The sequence below is a fragment of the Centroberyx affinis genome, unplaced genomic scaffold (assembly GCF_046629955.1).
Source record: "Centroberyx affinis isolate AG114_WGS23_722 - 3 ecotype Tasmania unplaced genomic scaffold, CSIRO-AGI_Caff_v1 ptg005604l_1, whole genome shotgun sequence".
In the NCBI taxonomy this organism is placed as follows: domain Eukaryota; kingdom Metazoa; phylum Chordata; class Actinopteri; order Beryciformes; family Berycidae; genus Centroberyx; species Centroberyx affinis.
Genome location: NW_027282821.1, coordinates 31,667 through 50,376, shown reverse-complemented (window position 1 = coordinate 50,376; position 18,710 = coordinate 31,667). Strand labels below are relative to the sequence as shown.

The window sequence follows — 18,710 nt, the reverse complement described above, 5'->3', positions numbered from 1 at the left end:
CCTGGACCTTTAAGCACCTTGACCAAGGGCGTTAATGGTTGTTGTTTTGTAGCATCTAATTCATCTTGGCATTATTTCTTGACAAGCTAGGTTTTGTAAGATATTTCAAAGGGTGCAGTCATGAGGTGTTGCTTCATATCAGGAGTCAGTGATACCAGTTGTCTTCCAGAAACCACATTTTCTCATTGATGTCCATTTCTTCTTTCAGGATTGTCAGTGGCAGGAATTTAACGAGGGGCATTCTGGTCTGCTTCTCTCACCACAATACTACAACTGCTCACATATGGCACTTGCTGGGCACAAATCAATGCCAGTTTACTGTGTGTGTCATCAGGTAACACACCCAGGAATATGCTATACTGGGAATCTTTGATCTCCTCCACATGACTAGGAGGGGAAATTCAGAGGCTGGAGAAGTCCCTTGATCTCCTGTCTGCATGCATGGAAGCCTGGAAGAAAGCGAAGGGAGAGCAGAGATTACATGTCATTTCTTCCATATAAACTCCATAGGGTATCACTCATGTCAGAAAGAGCTCCTACCTTCAAGGAAAAATCAACCCAAATAATGAATAAGTTTCTTTACATATGGCATTTGGTGGATATTTTTATCCAAAGCATCTTACAGAACAGTTTTAGCATGGGCCAGTTTTATTTCAGCAGTGATAATGCCATAGTCTACCCATTCAGCTATGCAGGCTCAGTTATTGGTTTTCATTGGCAATATAACTTCAGATATTCAGTTCAGTTTTCACAGGTTGAGTATTAAGCCAGACATAAAATTACCTCAAAACCACAAATTTATGTTTGCCACTGTGAATTATCTAGAGATCATGTGGCATTCTATGAAAACTGTTCGGCATGGTAAAATTGAAAAGGCATTATAGATGACTCAGAACTCAGTGTGAAAATTGCTATAATGAATGCACACACTCAAAGGTGATGCCTTCATCAAACAGTGAAATGGTAAAAAGTTTTAAGCTGGTTTTGTGTTGTTTTTTTCTGAAAGGTTTTATAAATGAGGCTGGATTTATGCTTGGGCAGGTTTATCATTTGGTTAGAATATTTCTTAGATCATAAAAGTATAGCTATTGAAGTTTTGGGATGATAAATGTACTGCATGTATTAAAACTAAATGGACCCATTCTGTATGATTTCCATCACACCTCGCATTCAAATGACATTTTCCTCAGCCAAAACTTGCAGCAGAAAGACATTGCATAATTCACATCCAAAAAGTAGGCCAGGTGCTTGGTATTGGATCATGAATCCATAAAAAAGAAAGAACACGGCACATTGGAATGATGCTCCCTTGGTGTTTATTTGCAGCAGCAGCGTTTCAACCTGTATTGGTCGACCATTGTTTTCCTCACTCCTAACTTGAAAAGCCCCACATTTACCACAGAAGACACTTTCCTCTACCTCTGCCTGCAAGTGGGACTGAATAACTGTTCCTCAAGCAGTAGAGCTTTACTTGATGCCCAGCACTCCACCTTCCCACGTCTCAATCCTGGAACCGAACCGGAAACTGGAACCGAAAATGGTGTTTCGGAGTGATGCCATAGAAGAAGCATTTCTGGTTTCACAAAGAACGTTTTAAGAACATTTTAATATCCCAAAGAACCATTTATGATTCTTTCTTAGTTATTGGATGGGGGGTGATGGCATAAATGTGGAAAATAAACAAACCCCCATAGTATATATTGCGCAATTGCAAATGAGGCTATACAAGGGCAGATAAACAAAAACACAATGCAGGTGTCTAAGCAAAGAAGAACAGAAATGGTTCTTTTTTTTTGGTCTGAAAGGTTCTTTGTGGAACCAGAAATGGTTCTTCTATGGCACCATTTTCGTTTCCAGTTCACACCTTTATCTTTCTGTGTGCAGAGGGCCATTTCCCAGCAGCCAGTAAAATAACATGTATGCCATCTAGAATGCAAAAATTCTTACATGTCTAGATATTTTAGGGTGTGAAATTTGGTTTGTGTTTCAGACGCAATGTTTTAAATGGAGTTGGAAAATTCAGTATTAAGTTAGGACATGCAAGAACGGGAGAGGGGGCAGCTTTGAACGGATTGCAGTTGGAAAAAAAATGTCTGTTCGGTCTTTCACACCTCCATAATTGAATAGGCAGCTATTATTGCCTTCTTCACACATTTAATGAACCAAACTGCCAGCTTCTCTGTGTTAGAGCCGTGGCCATACCCCCAGAAGTGTTTCCCCTTCCCTGTGTTCCCAGTACTCCCCTGTCTGTCTCTCTCTCTGTCTATGTTTTGTTTGTGTGTGTATTGGCGTGGGTGTGGTCTCCCTTCCTCGTTCTCCTGGCTCCTGGCTCTGCTCATCCTGCACACCTGTCTGCAATCGGCTCATCACCTCTCCCAGTCTGCTCACCTGCCTCTCATCAGCTCATCTGCCTGCAGTACATCTACCCCAGCTCTTCAACCATTCTTCGCCAGATTGTTGTTTCAACCACAGTGGTAGTTACGCTTCAAGGCCAATCTAGTCAGAAATCCCAGTGACTTTGTCTCTTCGTGTTTCCTGTGACTAAGCAGCCTCTCTTATCCCAGGACCATCACCCACCCGCCTGCCTGTCTTCCTGCTTGTCTCCCTGCCTGCCTGCCAGCAACCTCCTAGCCTCCAAGCTCCCCCTGCCTGCCACGTTTCCCACGTTCACGCCAAGCCCCGCTCCTCCCTTACAATAAACCTTTTCCTTAGCCACACCACCCTGTCCGTGTCCTGCGTTTGGGTCCCACCTGTGTTCATAACACTTTGTTGAGTTAAAAGCTCCAGGATCCTCTGACAAGAACCCTCGTTCACACCGGAAATCACTACATAGGTTTCGTTCAAAACAACATTGCCCCTTTGACCTTTGTAGCACACGTTTCATTCAGAGCGACAGTGAAGTCATTTTTGCTGCACTATACAGAAAGTGACAACTGCTATTATTGATAATTGCCTGGTGTCATGAGGCTGAATAGCCTACTTGAGTAGAGGTATTTTACAACCACCAATGAGAAAAATGCAATTTCGTTTTTTTTTTTTTAGCAGCGTTGATGTCTTAATGCACTGGAATCTACTGAAATGTACATAAATGTGCTCCTTTTAACTATGCAATTTTTCCTTAGGGGAGTGCTTTTACATTGCCTCTCTGGTCAGTGCTGTATATGGTTTCAAGTAACACACATGTATTGAATAATCAATTAAAAAGAAGCCTTTAAAAAACAACGTGATCCTGGAAAGATGATTTTTTTTCTTCTTTTGGATGGTCATAACTTACATGTACAGCCTGAGGTTGTCCCTAGGTTACGACACATTCTAACAAAATACTACAACCTCTCATTTGGCTTCCAACCCAATGCACCTTTAAGTGCGCTCTGAAAAATACATAAACTAGTCAGCTACAACCTTTTTCCATTCCGACTCGCACACTGTGAATTCTCACTGTCGTCATTAGATGTAGAAAAAGGGGGTTTGAGGTTTTTTCTGTCTCTATATGTAAAGCCATGTGTGTGAAGCCATGCCTTGTGTTACCAAGGATTCTTCTCGGTAGGAATGCAGGAGTTTGGCGTCCTCATGGGAGAGTTGGGTTCTCTGGGTTTGGTCTAACAAGCAATCTGAAAAAAAAGAAAAAGATAGACTCTCTTGGAAATGCACTCTGAACAAGGTCATATTCAGATATGAATGACTAAATCCACCAACACAAATGTCTTAATATTAAAAGGTTCTAATTGAGAATGTTTTATTTGTCAAAGAAAGATCAAAGACAGTGTGATAGGGTCGCATGTGCTGCTTGTGATTCATGAAATGTTTTCAGAGAGATGGGAGTAATTCATACTGTGCATAACTCGAACACTGCTCACATAGCTCAGCTGATTGAAAAACAGCACATGGTGTTTCTGCTATGTTGCTTTGACTGTCTCACTAAGGACAGGGTATGGCTTACTTCACTGTAAAGGCACTGTTGCTATGCATCCAGTCCAGTGATAGATGCACCAAGGTCTGGGTAGATACAACCCGGTCTCACGGCAGTTTGTGAAATAGTCACGTAATTTAATCTATTGATTCGTGTTCATGGACACGATTTTTCCATTTTTTTGGTGACACTCAGCACGACTTTCAAACTAATGTATTTCAATTGGAAGTATCTTTTGTGTCTACACCACATTTTTTTTGGTCAGTCGGGACTCGGGAGCACCCATGATCCTCAGCGACCGTTACTATGGTGAAGACGCCAGCTAAAGCCGTAACATAACCTATGATATCTTTAACATTTCTCAACACAAAAACACGAAAGTGTCCTTGATAACTCAACAATACGATAGATTAATATTATGGCCATCTGTTTTAATTATTTCACCTTCGATCCTGAGAAATCAAGTTTTTTCGTCAGTTTTGGACGATAGCGGAAGGCTACATTAGCCTACCCATGATCCTCAGCGACCGTTACTATGAAAAAAAGATATAAAAGATATATCTACTGAATATATCAAATATCTAGTACAGCCAAACTAGTTATTAGACTGCATCTAGATGATCTATGTTAAGAAAAAGTAAAGATGTTGGTTTATTTCAGATATTTTAGCCAAAACAGGAGTTGAACACGCCAAGTCCACCCACAACAGCCCTTCCGTGAGCCACGTCATCCAACGTGTGTGTGTGTGTGTGTGTTCGACTCTTGTTTTGGCTAAAATATCTGAAATAAACCAATAAACTGTATTGTTGAGTAATCAAGGACACATTCGTGTTTTTGTGTTGAGAAATGTTAAAGATATCATAGGTTATGTTACGGCTTTAGCTGGCGTCTTCACCATAGTAACGGTCGCTGAGGATCATGGGTGCTCCCGAGTCCCAACTGACAGAAAAAAAAATGTGGTGAAGGCACGAAAGATACTTCCAATTGAAATACAAGTCGAATGAAAGTCGCGCCGAGTGTCACGAAAACACGTGTCCATGAACACGAATTGATATATTAAATTACGTGACTATTTCACGAACTGCTGTGAGACCGGGTTGGTAGATAGCATGAGCAGCGATAGCCACCGAAGCTGAACAAAGAAAAGAACTTAGACATCATCAGCAGAAAATCCAAGGAAAAAGACCTCACAGCACTGGCCACAATGTTTGATTGACAAGTGATGTCTGCAGCCCAGTCTCCTGAGATTTCTGGAAATGAGCATGTCTTAAAAAACAAGTAATGTGCTCCCTGCACAAAAAATGACAGATATACATTTCCCCACCATAACAGGACTACGTGAGGGAGACACAACTAGAAACAGGCTGTAATTTGACATTGTTTTATTTGCTGGTAACTAACCTTCTCACATGACGAACAGGTGAAAATGTCACACATAATTCCTTTTGAGGTGGATGAATTATTCGTGCTCACAACACGTAATCTGCGTTTCAGAGTTCATGCTAATTTCAAGAAACTTTATGAGACTGTCGGATCTCTAGCAAGTGCCGTGCAAAAACACCACAGCAGTGAACGTTTATTACCAAAGATGTGGCCAAAAAAACCTGAGGGTCTCATATATTACCAGTTTAATACCCCCTTTTTTTGCATCATACATTCATTTGTGAACCGTGTTTGAATTTCATAGAACGTCTCATGATTCTAAACTCAGATGTACCTTTTCTCTTTCTCTTCTTCGCTGAAGTTTGATTTGTGAAGGTCACAAAGCACCCTGGTCCTTTGCATTCCACTTGCCAGCTTTTTCGCCAATTCATATCATAGATACTTTTGCTAGTACTCTCATGAGTTTGAATTATTCACAATTTAAGATGAGTGTTATAAAATAGGCCCCATGAGTTCATCTTTCCCTTGAGTAATATACACACAGCTTTCATGCTTTGACTAGTAGAAATGTGGTGGTATTAAAATACTTAAGTATTAGTAGTATCTCTTAACTCTGGATAAGCATCATTTGCCTCAACATTTTAATGTTTAATGGTGATCTCTGTGATGTAAAGCCTTGGAATTGAAAATGCAAATGCATGAGGAGTGGTGTTTCAGGGCGACATTGAAAAATGAAGCCACTCACTGCCAGTCAGTCTAAAAGTAACCCTGCAGCTATATAATACTTTATTCAATTCAAAACAACCAACATACTACTTGGAGTTGTAGAGTCATATTATATCTTTGGGAGTAAGAATGTTATACATCACCTGTACACAAGCTTTCTTAAAATATGAATGTAGTTGCCTTTCATGCATATGGGTGCAAGCTATAGTTGTGATATATGTCTACCCAACCATGTTATAGGTCTAAAACAGCAAGTTAAAACCCATGACTATTAAGCTACAGAAAATAGTGCTAATTCCCAATGAGCTGTCAAAACAACATGAGCATGTAGCTGAAATTTGTTTACCAATTATTTACCAATTCATATTAAGTTATGTAAGTACCTCAATATCACAGCACCTTTTTTTTTTTTTTCAAATATACCATATTGCACCAACCTACAAAAATGCATTTTGTAGATTTCAAATTTGTCACTGACTGTGTCAAGAGTCTTTCTTAGTGGGTACGAAAAACCTTTGCAATATTCAAAGTCAGCACTAAGACTTGTGATAGGTGCAAGACAATGTTCTTGACCAATCAGGAGTTATGTCATTGGTTAAAGTTTAAGGGTCATCCTTAAAGTTTTTGCACCCATGAAAGGCTTTAGCAAATCATCTTCTTCTTGGTGGTTATTTGGTGCACAAGCAATTGTGAATGGAAATGTTCTTACCATGCCCAAATGAACCAAACTTATGAGTAAATGCTTTAGCATAATAATTGTTTGAATAAACCGCTCCAAACATGCTTGGTGTCTTTCCCATCCCCCCTACAGAATAATGTCCTTTTTCTCTCTCTCTGTTTCCCTCTCTCAGTAAATAAAGTGGCATTGTGAAAATAAACACATCAACTCACAGATTTAGAACTATATACAATATTTATTGACAATGTATTTATCTCCATAGGTTTTTCATGTAGTAAAGACAGACACTGACTGTTATAGGGCTTATCTTTGAGAAGGTACAGCTCTGGTTTTCTGGGAATGTTCTTGTGAGTGGCACGTACAAGGATATTTGGAGGTGGAGGGGGTCGAGAGGGAAAGGAGGATAAGATGCTGCTTGGAGTGAAGTCCAGGACAGCAGGAGGCTAAGGCTTCTTCTGTGAGTGTGTGCAAACATACACTGTCACCAAGTTGTGTCATTTAGGCTTTTAGGATGTCAGTCCCTCCTTTGTCGTTCTCCAGAGAAGACCCTGCTGTCCGATGAAAACCTTGTATTTCCAAAACTTCCAACTTTTCAGGAATTAGGAAAAAAAACAGCCATATTTTTTGATTAACAACCATGTATTCTTAAAGTTATACAAGGGATTATGAAAGGGTTTCATGAAATTTTCTCAACCTGTAGACGACAATGTAATCATTCTATTCAAGTATAAACGTGAAAATCACCAAAATTGGATTTACAAGGTTTTTGCCTGACAACAGTGTTTTGATATTTTTTTTTTTACACAGGAGTATAGAAGTATAAAAATATATGAAAGAAAAAAAGCGCTGTGATGTACAAACACATATTCAAAGTGTAGAGCCTTTTTTTTATGAAGCAGACCTTTCTTGCCAGTATACATCCAGTATACACTCGCACACTCAAACACACCATATCATACCATATAATAATATCCAGAAAATTTAGAAAGAAATGTACTGTTCATACAGTAACACTACAGGGTAATATGAGACTTGTCAGTGGCAGACCTGGATCTAATAGTACTTTGACGTCTTTTAAAATACTCTGAATGTTTGAGTTTTGCTTTTGTTTGCCTGGAGCAGCATACGGACATCGTTTTTTTAAAAATATGATACTGGCTTGTATTCATCAGTCAAAGCCAAACAATTGCTGCAAAAATATCTGAAACAATCTAATTTAATACTATTTGATCCAAGACTGAGTAAGGTACTTTTCCTAAAGTACAGGTTTGTTAGTGTGAATCGTGTTGACCTGAGATGGGTGAATTTAGCGCTATCTGATAGAGACGCATCATCAGTCTCTTTTTCACTTGACCCTTAGTGTGTGGTGTGTGTGTGTGTGTGTATGTCTGTGTGTGTTTTTGAAAAAGTAGCTTATATTGTAATATATTTAGCTGATCATTGGTACAAGAAATGTTAATACTTTTGCTGACACATTACAGCTCACACGTGCTGCAAAATAATATCAACTACATTCTTGATAACATTTTACATTTTGGCAAAACCAAAGAAATGTGCTTTGACTAAGTAGAGCAAAATTAAAAAGAAATATAATAATTTCACGAAGTGATCAAGTGACACTGTAAAATAGGCTATTTACATTATTTGTTTCACATCAGCCTTTGCATTCTCCTTACATTACAGTATAAATTACATTGAAAATGTCCTTTTGTCTTTTCATTAGAAATCTCAGTTATTTATTTACAGGAATAATATGTTCCAATTGATGATTAATAATAGACTATCTGATATATACATATTTTTGGGACTTTGGGACCAAATGTGAGTCCGACATCATCCCTGTCTGTAGAAAAATTTACAATGCCAATAAAGATTTTTCTAATAGAAGGTAGAATCTAGTTAGCCAGACTCCAGTCTCCCTTTGAGTTTGTGTTTTCTATAAACCTACATATAAACAAATTTGTTAAGTCAGAGAATAAAGTAACATTTAAATGAAAGAAATACAAGATGAAGAGAATTCAGTTCAAATTACTGTAAGTCAAAATAATCACCTACACTATCAATTTCTCAGTTCACTAATCATATTATCCAGTTTTCTGTTATTAGTGATCACCTCAAACGTGAAGTAATATTGAGTTTTCAGGTGAGTAACATGAAATGCAAGTGAGGTAAAAGTCCAAGGGTCAAACTGAATTGGACTTTGTTACAACTGTTACAACTGTGATGTCTGTATGCAACGTTGAATGTAAACTTATGTGACAGTTGCTGGGCAGTGCATTGGAAATAGATTTAAAATCATATTCTCTGTTAATTAGTTTGGATAATTGCATTTTCAGCACAGCTGTGACTGTTACTGTAATTCTATTTAAAAAAAAAAGTAAACTCTTTTATTAAAGTTATCGTTAACAATAATAAAACCAATCAGACATACTTTTTGAGCTTGTGGAAGGACACAAAAAGCAAACTTCATTTTCTAAACTATTTACTGTCCCATATATCTCAAACAAATTACCTAGTTCTATAATCATCTAATTGCAGTAAAGTTGTGGTGACATACTTTGTTTTCAGTTGTGGAGGGAGAAAACAAACATGGAACTGATCAAAAACACAAATCAAATGAGAGAGTTTATTTGATTTAAAAGTGAGAAAATAGAGCGTGATTGAAAACTGTGAGTTTGAAGGAATTGGAGCATGCAGTGTGAGATAATGTAGCTACATTTTAAGTAGACAGCAATTAAAATATTCATGGTTGAGTGTTACTCACTGTTCCACAATCAAACAGCTGAATGTGACACCGAGCCAAATTATTCCTCTGTGAGAGATCCCTGCTGTTTCAGGTGGGCTCTTAGGAAGCGTGTGAGACAAATGCTACAGTTACATTTGTCATTTCAATGAGATTTTGGGAGACTTAATTTTATTTTATGAGATTTAATCACATGGCGTCCACAAACCCACCATGCATCTCCTGTATTTATTCAAGTGTGTGATTGTATTACTTTTTCCTGCTCTTCCTTTCCATGTCTTTATATTGTTCATATACACATTGCAGCTGGAGTGTTTCCAGATTATGTAGATTTAGCAGCAGCGAGAGGTAACGGTTTCAAAAATGTGAACTTCACTACCCAGAAATCTTGTAACACTCATGTTTGCCAGTCTATGATCGCTTTATACCAAAGGATACCAAAGGGATGAGAGACTAAAGATCTATTGTTGGAGAGTTCATTTTTCTCTGGACGGAGTGCTCGCTCACTGCTGTTTAGGAGACAGTTCAGATTTTGGTGTTTCAATTCGTCATTTTCTGTAGGCAGAAAAGTGAACATATCCAACACCAGAATTCATTAATTTGGGCAAAAAGGACAAATCTATAGGGGGTGGGACGTTCTTCTCTGTTGCAGCCCACTTTGTAATTTAGGCTGATAAGACAGGTGTATTTTTTACATAAAAATCTAGTGTAGCTTTGATAAATCTCGGTGTGATTGAAACATAAAGTCTAACCGTAGTCATGTTTATGATGTTCCTCTTGAGACAGCCCCCATAAGGGAGAACACAGGGCCTCAGAAGCACCAGGTATTAGAACAACTACTGTACAGCCACTATGGCTTTCAAGAACTTGTGTGCAAAAAGTTGTATAAAATCTACCTACTGTATTGTCAAAGACGGAGCATCACTATTAAATAATCTGCAATCATCTCTGAGAAGTTGATTTTTAATTTACTGGCATTTCCTTTAGGGTCAACAACCCATTTTTGAATCTTGAAACAATACATGACCAAGAAGTTGTTATCACATTATAATTATGATAATCTGGCAGGAGAAGTAGATTTGTGGAATGTATTGGCAACCAAAAGAAGAAACATTGCGTAAAAAGATGACAGTCTTGTTAGCTGATATTTGAACCAATTTTGTGCTTTTTATGCATTCTTCCGAAGATAGGAATTTCAGCTTTGTTATCTGTTTTAAATAAATCAAGCAAGAATTGTTACAACTAATTAATTACCTTTCTATTAGTTAACTATTTTAATCAATGTTGTAAATAAGAATACACATCCAAAATTGTGAGAATTGAGAGCTGAAAAGGGAATTTTGTGGGGTATATTATTAATATTTAAAAAAATGTTATATAATGTATGATATTTACATATACAGTGGCGTAAGGAATGAGGAAACTGTTTTCTTTAGATACAATCCCTCTCAAAGACACCCATATATATGTGCCTTTTGGGCAAAATTCAATAGCAATAACTATATTAATACTTATATTATTTGCTTTCTTCTATCTCACTCTCTTTCAATTTTATTCTGTTTTTCTGTATTTCAACAATTTGACTGGACAGAACAAAACAAATTCCTTTTTTTTCAATTAGCTGAAGGCTTCTCTACGCTCTGGCATTTAATATGCCGACCATCAACGAGCTTCTTGTATGCAAGCTGCATCGAAACCTGGAATGTTTGGAATGATCTTAGTTTGTATCACCAGATGTCGTCTTAAAAACTATCAAAAAGTTTTATGGAACTGAGATAATACTTAGAAACAAATTATACAGTGTTCCCATTATATTAAAGTAGAAAAAGGTTGATCTGAAATCCCTTTCAGAATAATTTCACATTACATGATATTGTAAAATGTGAAATGCAGACCTTCATAATATAAAGATGAAATAAATTCTAGTAACAATAGATTTTGTTTCTTTGAAGTAATGAGTTATAGAAAACCCTGTTGACCTGAAACTTGCTTTATCTGTTTTAAGAAGTGTCAATAAAATTATTAGGTAATTTAAAACCAATATATCAATATAACTTAGTTCTAACTCATATTTTGGCAACAAATTAAATATACTGTAAGTTTAACAAAATAAAAACATAAAAATATATGCAAACAAACATTTAAAAATGGCAAAATACACAATTCACTAAATCTGTAAAATGCTAAACAATTACTCAGGAACAGGCACCATATATGATTTTAATCTCTCTCCTATAAGGTTTTCACGTGTTAGCCAGCAATTGCGGTGTTCCAAGGTAAGATGGATTCAGTCCTGACACTGATGTTCAGTATAGTAATTCAGTCTTGTGTTGCAAGATCACATAAAAATGAAACAAACCAGATACAAAACGTAAATGAGCAACATATTTTGTTGTTTGTTCTTGCCCTCATTTAAGTCCTTTTTTTTAATTGATGTAGTAAAGCCAATAAACAATGTTGAAGAAGGAAAAGACAGTTGGGAAGATCATCCTCGACCATTTGTCAATAGAGTTTACATCAGTCAAGTCTGGGATGGTGATCTTTAGCTGCGATGCGCGCCTCCGTAGTCGGCTCTTCTTTTGAGTCACGTGGCGCTCCAGCGCGTTCCGGCCAAAGTTGTGCCTGGCCAGCCCCGCTTTGCGGTACTGCAGGGTGGAGCTGTCGTATGTCAGCATGGTGTTTCGTGGGTCATTGAGACCCAGAGCCAGCTCCGAGACGCCCATCTCGTTCTTAATGTCCAGGGTGCCCAGGAGGATGTTTTCATGTGGGTCCATCTGCCAAAGGAAAACAATGTAGTTTGTCTGGAGCAGAAACATCATTGCTCTAATAAAACACCAAAATCATGTTTAATAAAGGTGAAGACCCTAAAAATATCTCCTTAAGAAAGAAAGAAAAAGTTAGGAAATGTTGATCAGTGTCTATGTTTTTATGGGGAAGACAATAGCAATCCACAGTGACCACGTTTACATGGACTGCAATAATCCGACTATTGACCTTATTCTAAATAAGACAATATTTCAATGAAGGTGTTTACATGAGTTGCTTATAGAATATTCCATTCATATTCCCGTTTACATGCTACAGTATGTAGTCCGATTAATGACTGAAGACACAATCAGAAAATGCTGTTTACATGGCAGTGTCTTATTCAGAGTATTGTCTAAATCGGGTTAATATCGGAATATTGCAGTCCATGTAAACATGCTCAGTCTGTGAAGTATGGAAAATCAAATTAATAATAGTTTATATTGTAGTTTATAATAGCAGTTTAACCCAGTTAATTTGACATTGTGATCATGTTATGTTTTCACATGTCAGATGGGTTTAAACCAGTACCTTATTCTTCTGATCGCCTAGTCCTATCGCTGCATCATCCACAAAGATCGGTTCCCACATCGAGTCATGACCATCAAGATCCCTTTGTTTCATTCTGGCATACAGAGTATCATCTCTCCCAACTACATTCCCCACCAGCCACTGCAAGCATACAAAATTGCCATGGTTACTTGAGCCATTGAAAGGTAATGGAATGGGGTTGGGGTTGGGTTTGGGGAGGCAGGTACAAGTCGGCAACAATGTACATTTTAGGACATCATTTAAATTTTGCATTCACTAATAACTCTGTACATGCTTGTGAACATGTGAACTCCCAACTCTCATCCTATTATAGTTCCTTATTACATTGTATTGCTCTTGCCTAAACTACACTCTTAACACAGGGGTCCATACATCTATCTACTTTTAAATCTATCCTTTGCATTAACTTGATGTCGAAGGAGCTTAATGCAACCGTTTTGCAGAGAACAGTTTGAACAGTCTGAACAGTCTAGTGAGCATTTTGTATTCAATTGATGTCACTGTGCCCATACTTAGCTATTTTATGGTGGCCATTTTGCATCTCTCCTAGTAAGCATTTGGTTCAATTCAGTTGGGAACACAAAATGGGAAAGAGAGCGCAAGCCATTCTATTAAGACAAAGAACCACAGCGGCAGAGAGACCATCTTTCTCTCTCTTTCAGCTGGCAGCGTCTCATTTGGATTTCAAACAGGGGTAGTACAAGCTTATTAGGCTGGCGCTACTTGGCACACAGAAGGCAGGAAACATTAGGCCGACCCTCCATTTGAAGTGGTGACATTTCATCTTGTCTTTTTGGTTTTAATTATTCCTTGGACCGTTTTATGAATAATTGAATTCATATTTCACTGAAAAATAAAGAAAACATCTGATTTCATGAATCCAGAACAAATCATATGCATATTTGAAAATGTGCATATGAGCTCATCTACATCCACTGCTTGCTTTCAGATATTGTTTTTTTTTTTATACATCAGTTGATACATAAGATAAAGATTGCCTGTTTAAAGTTTGGAGAAATTCTTTGCTAAATGCTAATAAGATACAGGTCGAAAAAGCACTGTATGAGTCATGGAGATTATACCATTGTACCATAGCTTACAAATAAAGATCAGCTATTCCAACCTTGTTTGCATCCATCCTCATCTTCTCGTTGTTGGCCATAGCTGTCTTCTCAGCTGCCTTCTTCTGGCGCTGAGGGCCCCGTCCGAAGAAGATGTAGTTGACCAGCGCGTACTCCAGGAGGGCCAGGAAGACGAAGACGAAGCAGCCCATCAGGTACATGTCTATGGCCTTGACGTAGGGGATCTTGGGGAGTGTTTCTCTCAGGTGGGTGTTGATGGTGGTCATGGTGAGTACCGTGGTGATACCTGGGAGAGGCAGACCATATTAAATACAATACATTAGAAATTGTGAGAGTTTAGAACTTTGAAAGTGGGATAATGACAGAGTGGGAGCAATTCCATTCGGGTAGCTATGACCTGCAAATACTAGGACAGACTTTGTGTGCCAACTGTGTCAAGTTTAGTATGTGGACATTCCCATATTCTGTGTTCAAAGTAGGAATGGGATGATATATTGAAATTCAATATATTGCAATAGAAAAATGTGACAATACATATCGTGAGGCAGAACAGTGAATCGCGATATTAGCTCCATTTTATTCTGCTGTAGTAATCACAAATGAGACGGTTCGCCCATTTTTAAATTGTTGTTTACACTCTAGAAAGCCAATGCCATTGCTAGCAAGATTTGTGGTTCAGAAATAAACATAATTCTGAACAGTCGTACTTTGTTGTCAGGTTTTATTTATTACACTGTATTGTGGTTGTATCGGATCATGAACCTCATATCACATATTGAATCGTATCGTGAAATAAGCATATCGTCCAATCACTAGTTCAAAGTAAAATAGTTCAAATAGTGTAGATATCAGTAGTTGAAATTCAACAGACCTAGCATGCTCTATATACTAGTATATATTTTGTATACTGTATGATATAGCCTAGTTGTATATACTGAATGTTTACTTGCAAGGAAGAGAAACACTAGAATGACAAGATGGAACGTTATGTCTTGTTATTATTCATGGCTGGGCTTTGTTTAAGCATCTCACTAGTTGGAGGGTTGATTTACAAGTCGTTGAGGAATTGCATTCAAGTTCTGTGCATGACAGTTTTAATCTTGAGCTTTGTGCTTGATTAAGCCTGCCAGGATTAATGGGGCCACTGGGCGTGCACCGTGGCTTCAAAGTATGCATGCGAAACAAGGTAAAAGAAGTGCACCTGAAGCATTTAAGTGATTTGAAATTCATATCTCAACCATGGACTTGTTCATTAGCAGAGAACTCCTGCAGAGAAAAGTTGTTGAGAACCTTCAAAAGCCTCGACCAGCAAGCTGAGGGGATAGTTACTGTCAGATTGACTCTGCATATCAATGTGTTGGCTTTCCACTTATTGTGACTGACATGTGAAGTCTAGCTGGTTATGCCTGTGGCAAACCTGCAAGACAACTTTAATTAAATAAACGTGCAAATACAGATTTTTGTTTTTGTTAATATGTATTTTGTTTGTTTGCTGAAACTCTTGAACATATTAAACAAACTGGCCTTTTTTATTTATTTATTTAATTTTTACAAAAAAAATCATTTCTGCTTGGTTTCAGTACAATTGTTTTCTCAGCTTAGCACTGGCAGTTGGATGTGTATTGAATACAATAGTGTATACACGTGGTATGAGCATCCATATATGCACAAGCTACAGTAAAATTTATATTTTCAATGCATTATAAATGCCATGATAAACCCGCTTAAATATGATTTTCCATGCATGATTAAATAACTGTGTGCCGTGGCCTACTCCTATAGCGCGTCACGAATACTCCCACACACACACCTGTATATTCTGCTTTCAAAGCACACACAGCATGTTTAGTGCAACTTCTATTAAGTGTCTGAGCAAACAATAACTGAATTGTTACACAGCTGCCACAAAGCTGTCAGGCGACCACCGCTCAAAATAGGATTCAGGCAAATTTCCCAAGCTGTTGCTGCAACAGCTCAACAATGACAACAAAGGATTTCTATGGCACGGCGGCCATGTGATTCAGTCTTTCCAGCTCCACTTTAATGCCTGAAACCAGGTCAGAGTAAAGTGGTTCCTGACCATAGTGTAGATCGGGGGTGACCCAACATCTCCCAATCTAACTCTGTCGACCCGCCTCCATTATGGAGCATTACTGTTTTTCATTAAATCCCATGCATGCCTCCCTCACGGATCACTAAATGCAGGTCAGTCTTCAATCAACGAGATTGCCTTGTCGTCTAAAGCGAGGGATGGGTAGAAGGACGGATGGAGCGGTGGGTAGATGAACGTGGGTGAAAGGAAGACAGGGAGCTTCCGATAAACACAGAGTAAGCTAGAACCACAATACAAACCTCATAGGCTACATGGGGTTTACATAATCGAGGATGACGGAGGGAAATTGTGACTTCCAAAAAAGCACAGAGGCACTCAAATCAGAGTGGAAACAAATCAACCTGGTCATCCATCACTCATCCAATGCTTGTTTGGGCTTCAGCGACATTTGTTGCACTGGTATGGATCTTCTACACTGTTCATCTCTGGATCTCGAGAAAACCATTAAGTTTGTTTTATTTGCATTACGTACCAGTTTAAGGTTAATAATAGCATGCTGCAGTGCATTAATGGAAAGTTGCAATTTCTCAATGGCTAATTGAACAGAATCAGCAATACCATAAAGAATAGTATAATCTGCATAAAGATGAATTAGGCAACCATGCAGAGAAGAGACAATTTAATTGATGTAGATGGTGAACAGGACAGGACATGTATTACAGTTTCAGAGGCTGAGACAGTTGTGCAGGAGGTATGTATATTCTTTGAGGATATAAATAGGATTCTTGATATTGACAAACGGTCCCCTTCACAACACTGGGAAGTGCATCTAGTGGTGATGGATACTGTTGAAAAATGTGTATCTACACACCTCATTTACAGCCAGTCTGGCAGCTAAGGCATCATCTTTGATCCAGGCGATGATGATCAGGACAGAAGTCAATCAGGTCCAACACATACAAACATACAAACTGATGCATACCCCCTTTCCAATACCTCCGATATATAGAGATTTTCCTCTCCGAATCCTCAGACCTTATAATCTTGAGGTGAAATATATCTTGAGGTGTAATATATACTGATGCATGAAATATCTTCTTATTGAAATGTATCCCCTTTTATTCTAGCCGTATCTCACTTCCCTCAAGGCTTGAAAAGCTTTCTTCGGCTTGTCTCCAGACCTTCATCTCAGTTTCCCTTTTCATGTGAATGATAAAAGAAATTAGGGAATGAGTGATCATAGCTTTCACTTAGATTCTCCTGATCAGCCTATTTCACGGAAATCTTCTTTTAAATGTGTCCACTCTTGTTTTAAATGTGCCCAGTCTATCTCTACTCTTTGTACTGCAGATACTCACCCAGAGCCACTCTGGCGGCAGAGGCATCATAGTTGATCCAGAAGGAGACCCAGGAGAGGATGGTGATCAGGATGGAAGGCATGTAGGTCTGCAGGATGAAGTAGCCAATGTTCCTCTTCAGCTTAAAGCTCAGGGACAGACGAGGGTAAGAACCTGTAGAAAGAGGCGAGGAGAGAGGGAGAAAAAGAGCAGAGCAAGTAGAATCAGCGTTAGATGACGAGTATTTCCACAGACCCTGGGCCTTTATGGATCCCGATTATGCTATTTTAGAGATTCCTCTCCCTCAATATCTCTTCCGCAAGGCACTTTTATTGACATTAGCTTTCACTGAGTGGTGAGAACATAACCTGTGTTTGGACTGCTCAGGCCCACCCATGGTTTTTTCAAGGAGCACCTCTCCCTCATCCCTGGATTTTCCATAGCAGAAGCACTCAGCAGAAAGGCATATTTGTTGTCTCCAAAGCACTGTAGCATCAGCACTCCCCAAAATTACCTGTTCTCCGAAGCCTGTGTTTATACACGATATTGCGAGAGGGTTGATGGTTTGTCTGTAGAGGCCTCCATTTTTGCTTATCTCTGCTCTATTTGAAATAAGCCCACAGCAGGGCCCTGGTGAAGTCAAATTATGTCAGCACACATATTTCTGTCCTTAGGGAATTGGCTGTATTTTGGTGTGAGTTGCATAACCAAATTACACCTGGATGGGGGAAGGCACCATAAGAAGAGCTAGGATACACTGCAATATATAATGTGAAGCCAGGCAGAAACAGGGGATGAGGAAGCAGGAGGAGGATTAAATCTATTACTTGAAAGCACCAAACAATTCCCCAAGCTCATCTCCACTTAGAATGTCACCACTTAGCTTTGCTATTTCAGTTAGGTAAGGTTAGCTGTGCTACCAAGTGAATCACTGAATTATTTCCTCATGAGGAACGCGTGGGTAGAAAATGACAGAATGGAGGTGCAACAGTAAAGCTTTATTATTCATAAGGGCAACAAGGACATTGCCTATCCTCGGAGTGAAACATAGCACTTGTATTGGATAAATGCCAAGCGCTTCTGCTGATGTCTGCTTCTCTGAGTGACCCATGGGTCAGTCCTTTCCCTGTTGCAATAGACAGCACATTAAATGGGAATCCCCCGTCCTCCGTATCGCAGTGTAACATAATAAAGTCCTGACCACACACACACACACACACATACAGGCACACAGCATGCACACAGACACACATGCACATAGAAACAAGCGTACATGTACACACAGATGCACAAACTCACTTTCATGCATGTTTGCGTGAGGGCATAAACACATACATACACACACACACACACACACACACAGATATGCACACAGATGCACATCTAGGTTCACACGTGCCCTCACACATGCTTACACGCACGCACTCACTCTCTCTCTCA

At 38.7% G+C, this 18,710-nt stretch overlaps 1 protein-coding gene across 2 annotated transcripts in view; it reads right to left on the bottom strand.

The window, feature by feature from the left end:
• Positions 1-11,867: 11,867 nt before the first annotated feature.
• LOC139667539 (gamma-aminobutyric acid receptor subunit beta-2) overlaps positions 11,868-18,710 on the bottom strand; it is a 37,459-nt gene continuing 30,616 nt past the window's right edge. The window contains exons 4-7 of one of the 2 annotated variants that reach the window (XM_071547021.1): positions 17,292-17,444; positions 13,922-14,166; positions 12,778-12,918; positions 11,868-12,215 (exon numbers count right to left, since the gene is read on the bottom strand). In XM_071547021.1, the coding sequence (XP_071403122.1) occupies positions 11,868-12,215; positions 12,778-12,918; positions 13,922-14,166; positions 17,292-17,444 (887 nt within the window). The remainder of the gene's footprint in view (positions 12,216-12,777; positions 12,919-13,921; positions 14,167-17,291; positions 17,445-18,710) is intronic. The other variant, XM_071547020.1, reaches the window with a different exon arrangement.